Source organism: Neltuma alba, unplaced genomic scaffold (genome assembly GCF_004799145.2).
Source record: "Neltuma alba isolate B1F8T4 unplaced genomic scaffold, ASM479914v2 tig00012112_pilon, whole genome shotgun sequence".
Classification (NCBI taxonomy): Eukaryota; Viridiplantae; Streptophyta; class Magnoliopsida; order Fabales; family Fabaceae; genus Neltuma; species Neltuma alba.
Window position 1 is genome coordinate 7,563 of NW_021636664.1, and position 23,211 is coordinate 30,773.

The 23,211-nt window shown below is 31.9% G+C and overlaps 3 protein-coding genes across 3 annotated transcripts; all 3 read right to left on the bottom strand.

Moving 5' to 3' along the window:
• Positions 1 to 1,167: 1,167 nt before the first annotated feature.
• On the bottom strand, positions 1,168 to 2,576 carry LOC114722753 (uncharacterized protein At2g29880-like). The gene is made up of 3 exons (XM_028908849.1): positions 2,479 to 2,576; positions 1,891 to 2,191; positions 1,168 to 1,761 (listed from the first exon to the last, which is right to left on the bottom strand). Exons 1-3 carry the CDS (start codon positions 2,574 to 2,576, stop codon positions 1,168 to 1,170), a joined length of 993 nt encoding a protein of 330 aa, XP_028764682.1.
• Positions 2,577 to 2,654: 78 nt separating this feature from the next.
• On the bottom strand, positions 2,655 to 3,283 carry LOC114722754 (uncharacterized). The gene is made up of 2 exons (XM_028908850.1): positions 3,203 to 3,283; positions 2,655 to 3,122 (listed from the first exon to the last, which is right to left on the bottom strand). The coding sequence occupies exons 1-2, from the start codon at positions 3,281 to 3,283 to the stop codon at positions 2,655 to 2,657; spliced, it is 549 nt and encodes a 182-aa protein (XP_028764683.1).
• A 2,328-nt stretch (positions 3,284 to 5,611) lies between these two features.
• On the bottom strand, positions 5,612 to 17,622 carry LOC114722756 (cold and drought-regulated protein CORA-like). Its single transcript, XM_028908851.1, has 4 exons — positions 17,466 to 17,622; positions 11,700 to 11,879; positions 6,302 to 6,361; positions 5,612 to 5,916 (listed from the first exon to the last, which is right to left on the bottom strand). The coding sequence occupies exons 1-4, from the start codon at positions 17,620 to 17,622 to the stop codon at positions 5,612 to 5,614; spliced, it is 702 nt and encodes a 233-aa protein (XP_028764684.1).
• Between the last annotated feature and the right edge of the window lie 5,589 nt (positions 17,623 to 23,211).

Genomic DNA, 23,211 nt, shown 5'->3' on the forward strand with positions numbered 1-23,211 from the left:
ATCCAACAAAATAAAATTACCAAAACATTAATCTAACAGACTGCTACTTCTTTACAACTCCAAGCGATGTCATTTCTGAATCAATAAAGAGAGAAAAAAATATAAAATTCAACTCGGTTAACTCTCCAAAACTGTTACCCAAACTAACCAGAGGACTAGTTCATTAATTAGTTTGATTGACCTACTTGAGTTGGCTTTTATTGCCATGGTGAATACTTCCTCGATCGATTTATGATAGGCAACCTTGATACCATTCTTAACGATCTCTTATTACTATAGGCCTCGTTTGGTAGGTGGGATTGGCTTTTGATGGAATGGGAATGGTATTGGGATTGGGAATGGTAATGGTAATGGGATTGGGAATGAGGCTTTTATTTTATGCTTGGTACGAGATAATATTAGGAAGGAATACACACATCCATTTTATTGTATAATAAAATATATAAGATTAAAAGACCAGAATACCCCTTACACTATTTGAGGACTTGAGACTCCAACCTTGTGCACTCTTTTTTGGATAAAAAGGAAACTTTTTTACCCCAAAAAATAAATGCATTAAATTTTGCCTCTAGTTATAACAATAAATAAATAATAATTAAATTTTAAAAATCAGAAATGGTTTTCCATCATATTCTAGCAAATTTATATATAAAAAAGTAATAAAAAATCAATAGTAATTAAATTGAATAGTTAAAAAATCATTAGTAACTTCTCAAAAACCATCGTATTTCACTTTGCCTCGTCCACGCACATGAATTGAGTTAAAGAGAACAATCGAACCATAATTTCTTCCATCAACCAATAAAGATAAAGAATTGTGGGTTCTTTAAAAATGACAATAAAGAATTGCTAATCAACGGCTCATAAAAATTAAACATTAGCAAAAGTGGGTTTTTTTAGACAAAATATGTAAAACAAAATACCCATCAAAATAAAGAATATTTTAGACAAAATACACATCAAACAATGTAATATCTAAAATAAAATATTCACCAAAATAAGCAGGATCCGAAACAAAATATCTATCAAACCATCGAATATCTTAAACAAAAGATCCATCAAAATGAGAAAGGTCTGAAACAAAATATCTGTTAAAGAAGGAATATCCATGTCAGCTAGATCCATCAAAATAAGAAATATCCCAAAAAAAAAAAGATCCATCATAGCCTATGCATTTATTTGGCGGACCAAATCTGCTTTTGCATCTTGAGGCATGGCATAGAATCCAACTAGTATGCTCTCATCAGAAATAATCTTAACATAGGCCGAAAGACGCTCTTGATGAGAAAGTCCTTCAACCTTCAAAAGCTCACCATAGAGCGACTCCCTCATCCCATCCAGGCGCTTCTCACGATCAACCCTGTCAATATGCATTCCTAATCGCTCACTTGCTTCGTTAAAACCTTCAGCCAATGAATTAGCAAATTTCTCCATTCCAAGGATAAGCACATCGTCACGATCAATGCTTTTGCGCTTGCGTTTTTTCAACCCAGAACTTGCCTCAGATGGAGAGTTATCAGTTTCAGTTTCTAGTGGACTGTTATTTGGTGGTGGAATATTTCCATGAGAGATATCCATGTCAGCCTCAAGATTAGTCTCAAATGTTGAATTGTCTACACCATTCTGATCATCTATCTCTTCAATTACATCTTCACAAGCTTGAGCATCCTTCCTAGTTGCCCTGTCCTTCCCATAGATATCATGAAGCTCTTCATAATGAGGGAAGGACTTATTCCTAAACCTAGCAGCATCCTTGTTCACCTATTTCCATGAAATCAAATATAATAGACATAAAAATGACAATGCAAAACTAGATAAGTGAATTTTCCAACCATTTTTTTACATCTAATCAAAACCAGATATCCATACATGATAAATAATTAGATTTACCTTGATAAGCTCATCCCATACTGCCTTTGGAGCTGTCACACATTTCTTCTCGCTATCCCAACCAAAACCAGATAATTTCAGAAGGTCAGAAATAACACCATAGTTAGTTTTAAGCTTCTTAATCCTAGATTGGATGTGAGGATGGGCCTTTAAACTACATCCAGGTATAAGACCATGAAGCATGTCTTGTAATTGGTTCAAGACACGAGGCCTAAGACCATTTTCAGAAACAAGTTCACCCTTATCATGTAGTATCATCATGCACTGGATTAGTAGCTCATCCTCCTCAGGTGTCCACACACTATAATTTAAAATTACGTTAGAACCTCACATAAAATTAATGCAACCAAGAAGCTTCATACCATAAAGTAGCAATAGTACACATGGCAAAGAGTCATAAACTAAATCACAGCATAAATAAAGTTACAATAGCACAAAAGGCATAGATAAAGTTACAATAGCACACATGCCATAGATAAAGTTACAACATTACACATGGAAAAGAGTCACAAACCAAAAAACAACAACAACTTCCAAATTAAGTAATTCTTTCATGTAGCTGTTCTATTAGCAGTAAAAGTGTTGAACATTTCATTGGCAAGATTGTTCCTAAAGGCATCCCATTCATCAGATGCATCTATGTTTAGAATTGGAGGGTTCTCCACCCCGCCCACATGAACTTCCATTTCTTCAACTTCATATTCTAGAGGATCTATACCTTCTTGTCGAATTAAGTTGTGCAATAAGCAGCAAGCAATTATTACTCAGTTGTATGTTCTAATAGGATAAAACGATGGGCTTCTTAGAATAGCCCATCTTAACTTCAAAACTCCAAAACACCTCTCAATTACATTTCTTGCAGAAGAGTGCCTCATGTTAAAGTACTCTCGTGCATTTCTAGGATGTCGTCCATCTCTCCATTCACTTAAATGATATCTTTGTCCTCTGTATGGTGCAAGAAATCCTTCGCAATTGGTATACCCAGCATCAACTAAGTAATAATGACCTTGTGGAACTCTCAAGCCATTCCTCCTACTAATGGCGTCACGAAGAACACGTCCATCTGCTGCAAATCCTTCCCACCCAGGCAGAACATATATGAAATACCCGTCTTGTGAGCAAACACCTAACACATTTGTTGTAATCTCCCCGTTCCTATTCCGGTATCTAGCTTTGTCAATAGAAGGAACTCTCAACTTAATGTGAATTCCATCCAATGCACCTAAACAACGCTGAAACAAAGAAAATAAATATTACACACTTTACACATATCCTTAAAAATCAATAACGAGGATATAACATGTATATTTACCTTGAACCACTTCCACTTATCATCATTTGAATCTTCCAGCACAGGTTCTGGTCTCTTCCATAACATATCTCCAAGTCTCATCATACCACTGAGTACTAAGTTAAAATACCTACTAATAGTTTCTCCAGATCTACCAAAATTGTACTGTATTACTCTATTCTTCACATGATGTGCTAATATGTGTAAAAATATTGCAACTTGCTCATCTACAAGCATATTCTTACTAGGCTTCAAACCACCCACATCCCTTAGTAATAAACATAACTTATCAAATGTTGTCCTATTCATTCTAAGTAGGTTGTAACATGCTACATCACTACTACACACCAATCCTTTTAGATAAGATCTCTTAACAATAAAGTCCATTTTGTAAGGTATGTGTCTAATTCTTCGCCTTCTTGATATGATAGTCATGCACGCACATAAAAAAACCCCTCCATTGCCTTAGCATGCTCACCCACAAAAGCAACAAACGTAATAGTTCTCTCTTTTCTTCTGATAGTGCCATAACTGTATAACCAATTATGTAGAGTCATAAAAATTTTGTTTAACATGTATAAATTATAATCATTGACTGAGTTTAGCCTCATTCAACTATATTTTTCTTTTTGGACAAAGACCATCTAAATTAAAAAAAAAAAAAGACACTTGTAAAAGACCATTCAACAATATAAGGTAAAGAACTTTGTAAGAGAGCACTTGTATGTCCCAATAGATGTATAATGCAGTGTAAAGAGTTAAAGCTTCAAGGATCCAGTAAATATTTGCTCTGATAAAAGAGACACACAGCACTTTGTAACCTTCACAGAAAATCTGTTTTTCATAGTATAATATTAGTTAATAGTACGTAAGTACTATGTAGATTGTCAAACATGTATTTTTCCTAAATGTATGTTGATTTATTTTTCGTAGATTGCAGGTCGATCTGTTCTAAATTTTCTCTTGATCTTCAAATCACAAGGATACGATGTCACATGATTTGAATTGAAAATATGACTTTGATATATATATATATATATATATATGTTTATGATTATCTGTAACATGAGCTAAGAATATATGCAGAGTACTATTGTGAAAGGATGTAGAGATATGCTATATACATGCGCACTGAAATAAGTGCAGAGAGACGTTGAAAATCCATGGAATGTTCTCTCAGAATTCTCCAGCAAGCCTCAAAAGAAAACAAAATAAAAATTCGGCTTGTATATATGTGAACGGCGATGTAAGAGACTAAAAGAAAGGGCTAAATGAAAAGTCAGGAAGAAAAGAACATCAAAGGGATTAGAAAACGGAGGAAATAAGATTAGTGTGGTTGGAGAAACAAGCCGTATCTATGTATTCAAGGTGGATCTAACTGGGCTTAACAATTAGAATTATAAAGCCTTCTAATGGTTAATTAAATTGCAACAATCGAAATATCACAATAAGAAGAAATATGAAGAGAACGTTAGCTATGAGTTTGCATCAAGTTGCAATATTAGATTTATCAATCAATACCTAATAGAACAAAACGACTTGGAGATGAAATCGATTGGCTAGATCATCTTAAGATTTTACATAAATAACATATATGTAATCATATTCTTCATCATCTTCTCTTAATCATATATAATTCTTCGACCAACAACAATGGCTTTAACAAGTCAACCGTTACTGAATATGGCTGGCAAAGAATTTGTCAATCAAAGAAGATTGAAAAAAAAAATTGATGATGGAAGCCAAAAAAAAAACAGGGATAGAGTTTATCTTACTAGTCGTTGAAGAGGATTGTACAAAGAGAGTGACCGGGAGCAACTCCGAGGGCGACGGCACGAGCGATGGTCGAGAGTGTGTGTGAAGATGGCTATGGAGGTCAGCAAAATATTTCAGAACGATGCAAGAGAAGAATAAATTAGGGAAAATGTAAGAAGGTTAAACTTGTCCAAAATTTATTAGAAGTGAGGATATTTTTGTCTTCAAAATTTTTAATCCCAGGTTTTAAAATGCAATACCAGGGGGGAGGTGGGTTTGCCCAATCCCACCTATGTGGTAATGTGCAGTCCTTGGGCTTCTTTAATACCACTTACCAAACATGCTTATTTGACTGATTTCCTATCCCAACCCCTGTCCCGTGCCTCCAGTGCTGCGTACCAAACATGGCCATAGGATAATATGCAATTATTGATAACAATTTAGTGCATGCCTAGTGATGAGGAAGGGAAACCTCCCACTTATTATCATATCTTTCATTATAGATTGCTAAAAGCAATCTCTCACACATATTATACAAATACTTTACGTAGAGATGGCACACTCATTAAACTTCGACGTGAGACCTGAAACTCCATTCCCAAGAGAGAATGGTCCCACGACTAACATAAAAACAAACTTCTATAGTGACACAAAAGAAACACATAGTTGTATGTCTTAGCTATGAGTTTCAGTATTTGGTTGTGCATCCACAGCTTCACCAGTGTAATAACAGCATCTTCTGCAGCTTCCTTCGTACCATCCGCCACAGCATCCATATCGGCAATATCCTCCTCGATAGCCACCACCATAGCCGCCACGGCCTGGGTATCCACCTCTGTAGCCGCCAAGACCAGGATAGCCACCGCCATAGCCACCACGGCCAGGATAACCACCGCCATAATACCCACCACGCCCTAGGTAACCTCCATAACCGTATTTAGCATTATCTACCTCTCCATGTTTCATTGTCTCTGCCTCAGCTGCAGATATATAAATTGAGTAAACACTTGCATTTTTAGACTATATACTATGGGAGTTTTTTCATATGTTTTATGAAGCCATGCCATGTTGTTACTCGTAGTAAAAGTGCTATGTATGATGCTGTAAAACAACGTGTGTGTGTGTGTTCTAGAAGAAGAAAAATATAAATTTTAACTCTGAACGTTAAAAGTGATGATACAATATAAGAAATTAAAATTAATATAAAATTTATTCACTTGAAAATGTTGAGAAAACACAACATTCCTATAACGTCTTTGTTATTAGAATTAGCTTATTTTAAGTGATTTTACGTGATACAATGTAAGTATATGAGAAGAGTTTGGTTTCATAAATGCAAAAGAGATGTTAAATGCTCGAACTCACCATGATTTGAGGAAGACCTAGGCAAGTCCCTAGCTGCTACCTCAGAGGAGATAAGGAGTACTGAAAGAGCAAAGAAAGCAAGAAGAATAAGAAAGGGCAACTTGAAAGCCATTTGATGAGTTTCTTACAACTAAAGGATGTGTGATGGTTGATAACTATTCGTGTACTCTATATATAAATACAGTCCCACGTTAAGGAAGAGCTATGAAGGGCACGCATGTAGTTGGGAGTTAGGAAGTAAGTTTTCCATTAATTAATATAAACCTTATCCAAGCTATATATGCCATAAAATTCCCAACTTGATCTTCATCTCTGACTTTTTATTTTTTGTTCTTATTCTGGTTGACAATGTTGAAAGAATTAATGGCCCATGAAATTCAAACAGAATAATATTCATATTTGCATGAAATGGCTTGATTGATCAGTCGTGGTTAGTCAAGTGGAAAAGACGCATCTTTTAAATAAGATCAAGTACTCAAATTTTTAGAGACTAAAAATACTGTGTTATAAGGAGAGTTGCCCTCTTATATTGGTCACATGTTATGATGGGAGATTGTATCTAGCAGAAGGGACAAGTCCCTCATAATGTGATAAATCAAAATTTGAATTTCTGTTAGGAGAGGTAGGGCTGCACATGGGCAGGGCTGGGCAGGGCAAACCCCTTGCCCGATGCCCAGCCCGAAAGATGAGCGGGCTGCGTTTTGCAGCCCGCTGCCCGGCCCTGCCCAGTAGAAGCCCTAACCATTTTGGGCAGGGCAAGGACGGGCTGGGCAGGGCGGGCTTTTCTGCCCAGCGTAATGACACCATGCCTTATATCGTATGTAGAAAAAAAATTCAATTATCGTGTTTTGAGACAAGTGAGAGGAAAAAAATTATCACGAATGAGTCTATCACTCATATATATATAAGGCCTATGTAGTCTTGTTCTTCAACTTTCAATTTCTTATGGGAGGTAAAAAAAAAAAATTTAATAATTAGAACATTTAATAATCAAGCTAAATCAGTAGTTCAATTCCTTAGTTTATTCATATAGTTGGCAGATTTTTATAATCATGTGAAAGCACAAAATTTGAAAGGTGGTTTTATTTTTATTTTTTTTTGTTTTAAAAAATTGGATGTAAGAGAAAAAAAAAGAAATTTGACTTGGAGTAATTTAGCATATTGAATCTTATATTTTGATATTTAGCTCTTTTATATAATTATAATTTTATGTTCCTTTCATTTTTTCTAATTTTACCTAATTTTTTTGGCCAAAACAAAAGAGATAATTGCTTAAAATAATATTATCTTATATATATAATTATATATTTTTTCGGGCAGGGCCAAATGGGCAGGGCAGCATACCCTGCCCGCGGCCCTGCCCTGCCCGTGAATCAGCCCAGCCCGAAGATGCCCATTTTTGCTTGGGCAGCTTTTTACTGGGCTGGGCTAGGCGCTTTTCTTGCGGGCTCGGGCGGGCTTATTGGGCATGCGGGCCTCATGCACACCCCTAAGGAGAGGTATCCACATTTAGTGTCTTTACAGTGCTTCTAACATGATAGTTTTCAATATATAGGAGGATAGTTGTGCCTAGCGAAAAAAAATATAGTTAGCAATAATTACCAAATAGTTCTATATAAAAAATATGGCGTTCAAATATATACATCTCATGTTAGATGGATTTCCTTCCATTTGGAGCCTGAACACAATTCGGATCACGTACCATCACTACTAGAAAAATACAATTTATCTTTTATTTCTGTCAAAAAAGATCAAATTAATGAGAAACTTAGCCACGAACATTAGTGAGGACATCTTATTGCTTTCTAAAAGTTAAGAATTAGATTGGCATTTAGCGATGGACAATGGTCCGCATGGGAATAATAGCCTTCCAATCTGAAGGATGTATACATGGCACAGGGATCATCCTTGTTTAGTTGTAAGTTACTTGTTGGGGAAATATTTGTCCTATAAATATAAGTCATTTGTAAAGTATTTAATGATCATTTTTTCAATTTTGCCCTAATTTAATTCTTATTGAAAAGAGAAAAAAAGTCTGACTTGTGAGATTTACTAACTTAATGCATTCATTTGGATATGAAAAAAGAGTTACAAGTTACTTATAATTAGATTTCGATTGTCTTACACCCAAAAAAAAAAAAAAAAGAACTGGAGTGGTATAAAAAAAATAAAAATTAAACCAGTTGTTTAATTTTTTTATCCAAAAAAAAATTATTATATATTACTCCCTCCGTTCCTTATTATAAGAGACAAATAACCGAAATACGTTGATCAAAAAAACAGTTAAAATTAGTTAAGAACAATTAATGTGTAAAAAGTATAATTTTTTTCCAAAAATACCCTCATTAATAAGGAGAGAGAGTATGAGAGAGAAAAATTAAATTATTCAAAGAAAGAGAAGTGGGAGGGAGAGAGAGTGTGAGTTGGAGATAATAAATTGGGTAAAATAGTAAATCAACACAAAAAAGTAGAGACAACTTGTAAGTGTCTCTTATATATAGGAACATGCCATAAGCATCAAATGTCTCTTATAATAAGGAACGGAGGGAGTATAACTTTTCCAAAGAAATAAAATGTTTTAATTTAAGTGTTTTTATATAAAAAAGTATAAATAATGTCTCGTTATTGAAATATTTAACCATTTTCACATAGTAGACGAAGCAGGATTTTTCTCTTGTACATGAAAAGAAAAATATTTCAGCCGTTATTTTGAATTAAATTTTGCCAAAAATAAAAGAAAATTTTAAGAATATTTGATGCGATCCCGAAGTCAATATTGACAATCAATCGTATAATAATAATAAAATCCCAGGCTTCATTAATAATGTGTTTGAATAATATAATACTATTGGCTTGCAAGTGGTAGGACCAAAATTATGGACTGAGCATTTAATGATAAATGAATGTAACGATATGCATGTAATGACCAAATGCAATATGTTAAAAATAATAAATACCCCTCTGATCCTAAATATAAGATCCATTTTGTAGTATAAATTATACTACAAAATGGGTCTTATATTTAGAACCGAGAGGAGTATATAAAAAATATATATTTCAAATATGTCCTTGTTTATAGTATTTATAAGTGGGGAGATGAGAGAGAGAAATAGTGAGAAAAAATATAAAAGAGCACGCATTGGAGAGATAGATAATGCTGTTAATTAGGGCTAAAATTGGTAAAAATAAATTTAATATTCAAATGATCCCAAACTAGATTATATATATATATAAAGGACCGAACGGATTCAAAAATTTGGATCTTATAAAAGAATCATAGGGAATATTTTATAAATGAGACCAAAAATTTCAGCTTTACTTGTCTTGTAAAAAGCAGTACATGCAAATATGCAGTGGCTTCTATTAAGTACATCTTTATAGAAATTTCACCTTTACATGCAATTTGAGACTTTTGCATAGGGATTACGGAAATTTTCTACTACACTAAAACTTTCACAGGAAAAACTTAGGTCAACCTGCTTTATCTATTAGATCAAGTTTATATGTGAATTTACAAGTTTAATACGTATTTTAACAACCAACAATATGAAAATAAGTATCCATACAAAAATTTCCAAATCTTAATTTATATTATAATAGCTTATAAAAAAAATATATACAAGCGGTCATAGGTAAATTTACAAGGGTATATACACATTTTAACAATTAAAAATAGCAAAGTAATAAATGTGATTAAAAAACTTGACCTAATAAATATAGGCAACCTGACATAAATTTTGGATATTCCCACTTTCCGAATATGCATCTCTGTGAAAAGTATTAATTAATTTGTGTTCTAAAATAACTAAGGTTACTATGAAAAGGTCATGTTTGGAAAAGTAGTAATTAATATTGTCTTAAATTGTTAAGTAATATATGAATAGAAACTGAATATTTTTCACAAAATTGAAGCTTATAAAAAGATAAAATGCTCCCGCCACCCATCTCTTTTACCTTATACACATTATCCCTCTATTTTAAAAACATTTATTTCAATCAAAATTATTAAATACTACCTTCAATCTATAATATAAGAGCTAATTTGGTATTTAATTTGATCTTAAATATACGACTCTAATTCATTTTGTCTCATATATTTATTCATTTTTTTCCAAAGTAGATCTTGTAATAGTTGCATGTATTAAATGTTTCATTAAATGGTAGTTCTAGCTAATATACATACTTAGTAAGAGTATTCTAAAAACGATAATATTTATTTATTACCGATAACTAACTTACTTAATCTATACAAATTAGTCAAATAACTCTTATATTAAAGATAAAAGTAGCATAATGTTATATTGATAAGAAAATGATTAAATTTTATTATAGTTTCGACTATTTAATAATTCTTCTGGCATGATAGGAAACGACAGATTTTTCAAACATGAGGAGTGATTTTTATGTATTATTGAAAAGAAACTGAAGTCTTTTTAAGAACAAGGTTTGGTTTGGAATACTCTCTTCATGAATTCTAAATAACAAGAAGCTACCCGGGTTCGGCTAAGCTAATTGACACAGTGATTTAAAGATCAGTGGTTTAGTTATGGTTAAATTGGAGTCAACACAAGCATGACTGATAAAAAAATATAATTAAAATATACAATTATATTCATATATAACTTTAAAAAGAGTAATATTAAAATAAAAAGACATTAATTCACAAGTAAATGGTATAAACTCTATATAATCCAACAAAGCAAAATCACCAAAACACAAATCTAACATATTGCTACTTCTTTAAAACTCAAAGTTACCCGTTTCTGATTCAATAAAGAGATAAAATAATATAAAATTCAACTCGGTTAACTCTCCAAAACTGTTAACCAAACTACCCAGAGGACTAGTTCACTAGGTAGTTTGATTGACATACTTGAGTAGGGTTTTATTGCCATGGTGAATATTTCCTCGATCCATTTATGATAGCCAACCTCATTACCATTCTTAACGATGTCGCCATTACCATAAGATAATATACACTTATGGATCAGATAACAATTTAGTGAATGCATAGTGATGAGGAACGAAAACCTCCCAATTATTATCATATCTTCCATTTTAGATTGCTAATAAAAGCAATCTCTCACACATATTATACAAATACTACAATTACTTTACGTAGAGATGGCAGACTCATTAAACTTTGACGTGAGGCCTGAAACTCCATTCCCGAAAGAGAATGGAACCCAAGCATACGCACCTAATGGTCTCACGACTAACATAAAAACAAACTTTTATATTAACACAAAAGAAACACATAGTTGTATGTCTTAGTTATGAGTTTCAGTGTTTGGTTGTGCACCCACAACTTCACCAGCGTAATAACAGCATCTTCTGGAGCTTCCTCCATACCATCCGCCATAGCATCCATATCAGCAATATCCTCCTCGATAGCCACCACCATAGCCGCCACGGCCTGGGTAACCACCTCCATAGCCGCCACGACCAGGATAGCCACCGCCATAGCCACCACGGCCAGGATAACCACCACCATAATACCCACCACGCCCTGGGTAACCTCCATAACCGTATTTGGCATCATCTACCTCTCCATGTTTCATTGTCGTCTCTATCTCAGCTGCAGATATATAAATTGAAGAAACACTTGCATGATTAGAATAAATAATACTACCTCCGGTCCTAATGAGCTAGTTGACTAATTTGAGGAGATTAAGGAAAAAAATTAAATTAGTTATCTGTTATAAATAGGTGTTGTCTCTTCTAAAATATCCTTGCTAATCAAGTGTATTAGCTAGAACTACCATTATCTGAAGGATTATCTTGGAAAAAAATGAATAAATATTAGAGACATAGTGAATTAGGGTCTTATATTGAGGACCAAAATAAAACTCAAACGAGATCTTATATTAAGTACCGGAGGTAGTGTAACAGCTTTTTCATACATTTCATGAAGCCATGCCATGCTATTACACGTAGTAAATAAAGACACAAGGTAAAAGAGCTATTTATGATGCAGCAATAACACGTGTGTGTGTATGCGTGTTCTAGAAGAGGAAAAATACAAATTTTAAATGTGAACATTAAAAGTGATGATACAATATAAGAAACTAAATATAAAATTTGTTTACTTGAAATGTTGAGGAAACAACAACATTATTGTAACCTCTTTGGTATTCAGATTAGCTTATTTCAAGTGATTTTATGATGATGTAAGTATGTGAGGTGAATCTTATGCCATAAAGTGCAAAAGAGATTTTAAATGCTCGAACTCACCATGATTAAAGGAAGACTCAGGCAAGTCCCTAGCTGCTACCTCAGAGGTGATAAGGAGTATTGAAAGAGTAAAGAAAGCAAGAAGAATAAGAAAGGGTAACTTTAAAGCCATTTGATGAATTTCTTACAACGAAAGGATGTGTGATGGCTGATAACCAGTCGTGTACTCTATATACACACACACTCCCTCGTGAAGAAGGGCCATGAAAGCCTTCATGTAGTTGGGAGTTAGGAAGTAAGTTTTCCATTAATTATAAATCTTATCTAAGCTGCGCTATAAAATTCTCAAGTTGATCTTCATCTGACTTCTTATTTTTGTTCTTATTCTGGTTGACACCGTTGAAAATATTAATGACCCATGAAATTAAAACAGAATACAATTCATATTTGAATGAAATGGCTTGATGTTATGAGTTCCAAGTTGGAAAATCCCACAAGTGTTGCAGGGTTTATAAATTCAAAGAACTCCCTCCCTTAATAGGTTAGTCTTTTGGGATTAGGCTCTCCTTCTAGGCTTATGCTCATCACATTGGAGCTTTCATTAAAAGTTGGCCAATTAGAGAGGGCTACCTACGGAGAGTTCTGACCAGTAAGAAGACCGAATGAAGTGCTATGAAATAGAGCTGCCAAGAACATTAGCTCTTTAGGAAGGTGCCCTGTTATGAGTCATACATTGGGAAATCTCATAAGTATTGCAGGGTTTATAAGTTCAGGGGCTTTTCCTCTTAGTAGACTAGTCTTTTGAGATTTAGCTGTCCCTTTGGGCTTATTTTCATCAAACTTGATTGATCAATCATGGTTAGTTTCAGGCGGGCTAGTACTTCACAACATGATGAATCAATATTCAAGTATTTGCTAGGAGAGATATCCATATTTATATCCAACGGTGTCTCAAATAAAATTACCTCTAATAAAAAGATTTAAGATAGATTCAAATAGATATGCAAATGTGAGATATTTAATTTCTAGATAAATTAAATTGCTCTCCAGTTGTGCCTTTTGAATTATAAAATGAAATAAAATGTATTAAATTAAACAAAAGTAGGTAGAGAAGAACCTAACCTAGCTCTGATGCCACATGTAAGAAAGATTCAAATATATATATGCAAATGTATATAAACCAAATAATACAAATATGAATCTGCTTATAAGAATATAGCGGAAGACTTTAAAGTTACTTCTTGCCATAGCTTTTGCTTAGGGGTGTTCAACTGTATCTCATCCCTGTCCTAGTCATTTTGGAACGGGACAGCCCTGTCCCGAAAGCTTTTGGGACGGGACGAAATTGTTTCAGGACGGGACGGGACGCGGGACGGGAGTGTCCCGTCCCGATATAATATCTTTATTTTTAGTTGTTATATATTTATTTTATTTACCATTGTAATAGTATTTTGGTAATGATATTTATCAATTATTATTTTTTATTTGTTTTTAAGTTGTTTTTGTATGAGTTACATGATATTCTTTGTAGTAAATATTTTAGGTTTGTTTATTTTTTATCTCTCATGATTACAAAAAATATTTTTCTTTGTTAGTATTTTGTCATTTTTATCTATTTTCCACACAGAGTTTTTATTATAAGTTTTTACATTTCTTGTATAGTTAGTTTTCAAATTAAAAAAATTTAAAAATTACAAAAAAAGAGATGGGACGTTCCTGTCCTGTCCCAGTTATGTTGGGACGGAACGCTATTGGGACGGGACGGGATATGGGACGGGAAAGCTGTCCCGTCCCCATTATCAAGACGGGACTGGGACAGGATCATCCTTGTCTTGTCCCGTCCCATGAGCACCCCTACTTTTGCTTACTTGATCTCAGGATCTAAGATAGGAGATGAGAACTACAAAATGGAATTGGAGTTAGAAGAAAACAATTGTTTAGGTCTCTTCTGACTGGCAAAAAAGCACAATGATGGCAACTGAACTAGCTGTCACCAATTAGGGAACCTCAAAAAAGCATATAGGGTTTTTACTCTCTGAATGTATCGCTCAATCTTTTTAGCCATAAAAAAAAACCTAATTATATTTCTCACCATTAGAGCAAATACAAATATTGACTGAAATTAATAACTCTATTGGGCTTGGACCTTATTTGACCCCAGGCTGCACTCTGAATATTTTATTAATCTTCTAATTAGATATCTAAATAGTTTTAATAATAATAAAATATCTCACAAAAGATATTTGTGCTTAAAAAAATAGTCAGTAATAATTACCAAATAGTTCCATATAAAAATATGACTTTCAAATATATATATATATATATATCATGCTAGATGATCTAGTGCAAACATATACGTATCATGTTAGATGAATTTCCTTCCATTTGGGGCCTGAACACAATTCGGATCACGCACCGTCGCTGCTAGAAAAATACAATTTATCTTTGGGAAAATTGCATTAAAAAGCCCTTTAACATATAAAATAGCCAAAATGAGTACTCAAATAAGCTAAATTGTTTGAAATGACCGAGTCTTAAGCTGAAATTATGAGATTAAGCTGAAAAGATGAAAATACCCTCCACTTTTTCTCTTTTTTCCATGTCATCTTGTCCTCTTTCCTTCTTCTCTTCATCGTAATTCAACTTGTAAATTTATGTTATTAGGATAAATTTGAGATCATTTTAATAATTAATTTAGAAATTTGTTCAATCACTATAAATTTAAAAATACTTTTCATAAATTAAAAAAAATTATTTTAATTAACCAAAAAGTATAAATGTATCAAAATAAATTAAAAATTATTTGTAATTTATTTTGATAAATTTTTGTAATTAAAAATTTATAAAAAGAAATTTATCTCTAATTTATAATTAAAAATAATTTTTGATTGTTTAAAAATAAATTTTATATTATTAAATTAATTTTTTAAACAATCAAAAAGTATTTTTAATCTATAATGAGTTACACTATTTATAACTCATAAAGATATTTTAATTTATAATGAGTTTTATCGATATAAAGATTAAAATTTTTTATTAAAATTAAATAGATTAGAAATACTTATTATGGATTATAAATAGTATAACCCATTACAAAATACTTTTTGGTTGATTTATAAAAATTACTTTAAATTTATTATCAGTTGTATAGATATATAGATTAAAAAATTATTTTTTAGTTAAAATTAAATAGATTAAATATACTCTTTATACATTATAAATAGCATAAATCATTATAAATGATCATTTTTGTTAATTTATAATGAGTTGTATAGATATATAGATTAAAAAAAATTAGTTAAAATTAAGCATATTAAAGATATTTTTTATAAATTATAAATAGTATAACACATTATAAAATACTTTTTTCTCAATTTATAAAAAGTATAATAAACTATAAATTATAAAATATGCACAGTGGATGGGCTTCTCCTTACCTTTTAAACTCAAAATATAATCTTAGTTCAATGTTATCCACTTATTTAGCTACAAAGTATGAAACTCCTGCATTCAGCCTGTGAATCTAACCTCTATATGGTCACTGTAATTTAGATTTGTAGCTCTCTATTTCTTATTTGTAATTTTTTTTGCCTGAATGTAATTTTTTTTTCTAGACTTGTTATTTTTTATTTCAACTTGCAAAGCTATTGGCATTAACTTAAATTCTAGCATAAATTTGCATTATTTTCACAACTTAGTTGTCAATGACAAGTATAGTATAGGAAATAACAAATGTTAAAAAGCTATTGACATTAACTTAAGTTTTGACAGAAATTAACTTTATTTCTACAATTTAATTATTAATGACAAATCCAGTATGAGAAATGACAAGTATTGAAAAGCTATTGGTATTAACTTAAGTTTTAGTAAAAATTGACATTATTTTCATAATTTAGTTGCTAATGACAAGTGTAGTATGGAAAATAATAATTGTCAAAAAGATATTGACATTAACTTAAGTTTTAATAGAAATTGGTATTATTTTTATAATTTAATTGCTAATGACAAGTCTAGTATGGAAAATAGTAAGTACTGAAAAACTATTCATATTAATTTAAGTTTTAGCAGAAAATGGCATTATTTTCACTATTTAATTGCCAATAACAAGTCTTCATTAAGAAATAAAAAGTCTTACAAATCTATCAACATTAACTTATTTTAGGGCATAAATTTGCATTAAACATAATATGATTAGATAAATTTAACCAATTTTATATTAATTTTCTTAAACACTGAATATGGAAATAACATGTTTACTGTTGTAAATAACAAGTGAAGTATAACAAATTGCAACCCTACCAATAACAACTATTCCAAATAACAAGATTGAATATGGAAATTAACAAGATCACTGTTGTAAATAACAAGTGAAGTAACAAGTTCATTGCTTTAAATAAGTGAACCATTCCATAAAAACAAGTTAAATTTTGAAAATAACAAGTTAATTTTTCTAAATAACAAGTTAAGTATAGTATTAAAAACTACAGTTTAAATATTCAAAATAACAACTCTCCACAATTAGAAACAACAACCCATTAAAATAAAATGGTATATTACTCATGTCACTCTTGGTATTCTTTTAGAATTAAAATGAAATATAATCTGCAACATGTTTATTGTGCATATTTTTTATTAATAGAATACCTTTTTTGTTCGTATCAGATCATCATAATCTTAAGATATATCTTAGATGGGCATGATGCAGCCTCTGTCTATGAACAAAAGCTCCAAGGTCTTTTTACTTCAATCAAAATAATTGCCGAAAATTTCAGAAAAACTAAGATATTTTCTTTGTTGTAATATTTGGGTCCGAGAAAAAGAAAAGAAAATGAATGAAGAATAATAGGATATACTCTCACTTCGACAAAGAAGAAACCCAATAAATGCAATCCATTGGCCCCCCACGCTTTTCCAAGACATAGTCCCCACCTAATTAATCATCTTCACACACACATTTCGTCGAACACTTCACATCTCATTCTACTCCCACCTTCGTCGTCATCCTCTGCGTCATCTCTTACCTCGTTGGCTCGTATCAGAAGGGAGGAGCACTCCTCTCCACCGCCAGAACCACCATCAGCAACGTCCTCAGTGTCCCTTAAACCCTCCACTGCTGGAAATTTTGAAACTTGATGGTAGAACCACATCCCAAAACCCAGAGCAAATATTTAAACTAAAAAACGAACAAACAAAAATCGAACCTAGAACAATCAAGTGACCCTTTCAAGAACCAGAAAACGAAATTGAGGGCGGAAAGCAAGATGTTTTCAAAGACCAGAACAAAAACTAGAAATCCAAGGAAGAGGAAGACGAGTCGGGGAGGAAAAATCAAACCCAAAACAATCGCCGTTGCCACATTGCCATTGCTTATTCGCCCATCGTCAGCTTCTTTCATTCACTTATCACTGTCGTTCTTGTTATCACTTACCTTTGTCACCGTAAGAAAGGAAGAGGGACAGGAGTCGGAGAGTGAAGTTTCATAATTCCTATTTGGGACAGGGTTTATCTAAGCAATTTTCTTTATTCAGACGTGCATTTTGTTACTTGTTATTTCGGGGGCCTCTTAGTGTGATTTTCCCTTTATTTTTCTTTTCTGTCTAGAAAGATCATAGCGAGAAACCTAGCCACGGACATTAGCCAGGGACATCTTATTGCTTTCTAAGATTCTATTTGGTACGAAACATTAAAAATAAGGAATAAAGACTAGGATTGACATTGAAAAAAAATTACTAAAAAAGTATTTAACATGAATAATTATTTATTATATAGAATTAGGCAAACCCATAGAAGTAGGATTGGGGAATACCACTTCCTCCCATGGTATTTCTTAATCCCACATATATAGATTTGTCTAATCTTATATAACAAGCAATCTCTCATGTTAAATACTATTTCTCAATCTTAATTCTAATTCCTATCCCTCATTTTCAATTTTTTGTACCAAATAGCACTTAAAAGCTAGGAATTAGATTGGCATTTAGTGATGGATAATGGTCGGCATGGGAGGATATAGACATGGCATAGGGATCATCCTCATTTTGTTTCGGTAATATGCATACCACTCTATATTTTATTGCGAGTTACTTGTTGGGAATGTATCATCCTAAATATAAGTCACTTACTCATAAAGTATTTTATGATCGTTTTTCAATTTTACCTAATTTAATTTTTATTGGAAAGACGAAAAAAAGATGTGAGTGTGACTTGTGAGAGGTGATAATGATTTGTAAATTCAGAGAGATAATAAAAATTTAATAGGGGTCAATTTGAAAAATTTTATCAATTTAATGCATTCATTGGGATGTCAAAATGAGTTACAAGTGGCTTATAATAAGAATTAGAGTGGTGTAAAAATTAACTCCATTGTTTCTTTATCCAAAAGATTGTTTTATTATATATTATAACTTTCCAAATAAATAAAATGTTTTAATTTAAGTGTTTTTATATAAAAAAATATATAAACAATGTCTCGTTATTGAAATATTTAACCATTTTCACATAGTAGCAGACAGAACAGGAATTTTCTCCTCTTAATTAAAAGAAAAATAATTCAGCCGTTATTTTGAATTAAATTTTATCGAAAAGAAAAGAAAAGAAAACTTTAAAAATGTTCGATGCGATCCCAAAGTGAATATTGACATTTGACAATCCATCTTGTACTACTACTACTACTACTACTACTACTACTACTAATAATAATAATAATAATAATAATAATAATAATAATAATAATAATAATGCTCCATGCTTCATTAATGATGTATTCGAGTAGAATATTATTGGCTTGCAAGTGGCAGAACCAAAATTATGGGGCATTTAATGACAAACGAATGCAAAGATATGCATGTAATGACCGAATGCAATATGAACAATTTGTTTTGTCGACAGGACTTCTTATTAACATTATCACCAGTATGTATCAATCAATGAGAGGTTTATAATCCATTAATTCTGACTCAAAATTTTTTATTTTTAAAAATCACCTTTGTTCTCTTTTCCCTTTGAAAAACCAATATCCCATATGCTATTACTTTCTGTTCTTTTTATAATATCCAATTAATCGAATTGTTTGGTTTAAAGAATCTATTAATATTGGTTAAAAGTAAGAGGGTAGGTGTGAGAGATAAGTAGTAACAAAAAACTATGAAAGAGATGTATGGAAAAAAATAATACAGTTAATTAGGGATAAAATTGATAAAAATACATTGGATTAAGGTACAAATTTATTCCAAAAGTTTTTACTTAGGAGCACTAGGTATCTGAAAGTGTTTTTAGGAGTGAATTTGCCCTGAAAGTTTAAAATTATAGCAATATTGCTCGCTACTATTAAAAATATTAAAGGTCAACGTTACTATTTTAACTATCAATATTGGCTTTTTAACGGTACAGGGTAATATTGCAAGAATTTCAAACTTTCAAAGCACATTTGAAACCCAAAACAACTTTTAAATACCTAGTGCTTCTGAGTGAAAACTATAATTTGGGGACAAATTTGTATCTTAACCCAAATACATTTAATATTCAAACAAACTCAAATTAGATTTTATATAAAAAACCATATTAATTTAAAAATTTGAATCTTATGAAACGAACAAGAGGTGTTTTATAGAAGAGACCGAAAATTTCTCCTTTAGATATCTTATCAATAGGATGAAAGGAGTACATGCAAATATAGGGGTGAGCAAAACGGAACCGTAACCGAAAATTGAACTGAACCGAATTTAATTTCGGTTTTTTGGTTTGGTTATTTCGGTTTTCAGTTACATATTTGGTTTTTATTTTTGTAATAATTTGGTTTCGGTGTTCAGTTCGGTTAGTAGAAAAAAATTTCCGTTATAATAGAAAAACTGAAATAAATATATTATATATTTATATTTAATAAATATTATTATAATAAATATATATGTGGGTTTATATAAACTCTTTAAATATATTTATATTCAATAAATATAGTTATAATAAATATTATTATAATAAATCACAATGAATGATGAAATATTTATTAATTAATGGTTGTAATTGTGTTTTATTATTATTAATTTGAAATCACTTTCATATTTATATATTTCGGTTAATTGGTTAACCAAACAGAAATATTTTGGTTAATTCGGTTTCAATTCGGTATTTAAAATTTGCTTTACTCGATTATTCGGTTAATTTTGTTATTGCTAGTAACCGAATCGAAAAACTGAATGCTTACCCCTATGCAAATATGTAGTAGTCTTTATTAAATATATGATATTTTTAGTATGATATTTGAGACTTGCATAGGGGTTAAGGAAAGTCTTTAATACAATTAGACTTTTAAAATACTCATCTATTGGCCCAGAACAGAAGAGTATGGGGCCTCATACTTGTCTGTTCAGGGCCAATAGACGAGTATAGGCATCACATACTTGGTCTGGTCATGTGACAGAGTATGTGAGGCCTATACTCATCTGTTGGCCCTAAATAGATTAGTATGAGGCCCCATACTCATATGTTTTGGGCCAACAGAAAAGTATGAGGCCTCACTTTAAAAAAAAAAAATTGTCAAAACCTATCAGCTCTCTTCTTCTTCTCTCAACTCGCGTTCTCTCCCCCTCTCCTTGCTCCCTCAACTCATGTCGCCATCATCCTTGCTCTCTTAGCTCATCGTCATCCCTCAGCTTGCCTTATTCTCCCCCATTTCTTCCTTGTTAGTTCGCCATGTTGTCTCTTTTCCTTAGCTTCCCCTTTCCCTTTCATCATTCTTTGTGCCATCGCTTGCATCAGCCTTAGTAAGAGGGCTGCTGTTGCTGCTGTTTGTTGCCATAGCTTCAAGCTCGCGGTCGCTTGCATCAGTTCACCATCGTTGGTGTTGTATTGTTGTTATGGGTAGTTTGTCGGTCTTCTAGCTCATCGGTTAGCTTGACTTTCCTTTAAATAGGTATGATTAAAGATGGTTTATAAGTTGTTTTGTTACTCTTAGACTTGTTAGAATCAATAGTTTATGTGTTATGATTAAAGATGAATTTTTGAGATTTTATTGTTGCACTTTAAGTGTTGATGAAATGTCAATTGTTGTAATCGATAAATTTGAGATTAAATGGGTATGGCTGATGGTTTATTTGTTACTATTTAACTTGTTAGAATTAGTAGCCATGAGTTATGATGAAAAGATTATTTCTTGAGATTTTATTGCTGCACTTAAGGTGTTTGGTGAAATGTCACATCCCAAGAAATTTCACCTAGTCATAGGGAATCAAAAATTGGAATGAGGCCAATGTAGAGACTAGACGGGAAGATAAAACAACTTTTGATGTGAAACCACAATAAGATTCAGGCTGGCATTTCTGTAATTATCAATCTAGGAAGGCAACAGGAAAACTTGAGAAAAATTTTAGAAAATTCATGAAAAATAGGAAAAGTGTAAATTAGAGGCTTTGAAAACTCAGCTGAGGCCCGAAAAGTAAAATTATGGTGAAAATAAATTATTACGGAATTTCCCGTAAACGAAGGTTTTTGGAGAAAATATTGGAAAATAATTATTTTAATTAGTTAAAAGCCTCAATAAATTTTGAAAAAGGATGTATAAATCATATAAATATTTATTTGAATTTAAAAAATTAGTTTTAGGCCTTAGAAGCTCAGGAATTAATTTTAGAGAATTTATTTTTTAACAGTGACACTAATAGAGGCTTAATAGGAGAAAATTCAAAATAAATACCTAGAGATGGCAAAAAATTATGAAAATTTTCAGATCATGTTCTTATATTAAAAGGTGAATTATCATGGAGAGAAATAAATTTTCAAAGATCTGAAAAAATTATAGAATGTTACTCGTGAATAGTAACCGATAAAGTTCTAAATTGATTTGGGATTTTGATTTGAGATGTGGGCCAAATTTTTGGACCAGCCCAAGCAATTTTTGGGGCCCACATTGAGCCCAATAAGGGCCTAATTTTGTTGCTTTCTGGCTACTCCACATAATTAATTAAATAAAATGCGAAATTAAGGGATAATTATTGGAATAATCTAGAGCTCGGACACATGGATAGGTCTGAAGCTATGAGGCATTTGATGGCTGCCAACTCACCTTATTTCAGCCATTTTGGACATCCAAAAATCAGAGAGGAAAGGCAACTTGGTTTTTCTATAAATACCCCCTCCTAAATTTGTGGAAGTTTTGGACAAGGAATCATTCAACTTACATCAAGGAAACATCAAGGTATGCTTAAACCCTCTTATCCCTAAATTTCAACCTAGTTTAGTTAGAGTTTTGGCCTGAAATTCTAAGGTTAGATGTTGCCCCATTTTGGTCTGCTCATGGAAGGTTTAGGGAAGGATAGGAACCTTAAATATCAAGTGGAATAAGCTTGTTTAAGTGATATATGGAATGGTTTTTGAAAGAAAATACACCTAGGGTTCTATATGTTCATTTTGGTCAAAAGGGTGTTTATGGGGCAGCAGTTTGTTTTGCATTGATTTGATGATTCCAATGGATTTAAAATGTGTTTTTGTATAGGGATATACTAAAAGGAAGTGTGTAAAATCATTGGAATCAAAAATGAAATTTTTGGAAGTCATATACCCCCTATTCGGCCACTATGATTTGAGAAGGAAAGAGTTTGATTTTTAAAGATCTAATCAGAAATTTGGATTTCCCATTAAAAATTGTATAGGATTGAGCCAAGAGATCATTAATTCTAAAGGAGGAACTATATTTTTAAAAATCAAAGAAAAAGGGGGAGAGTGTTAGGTTAAAGATAAAGTGT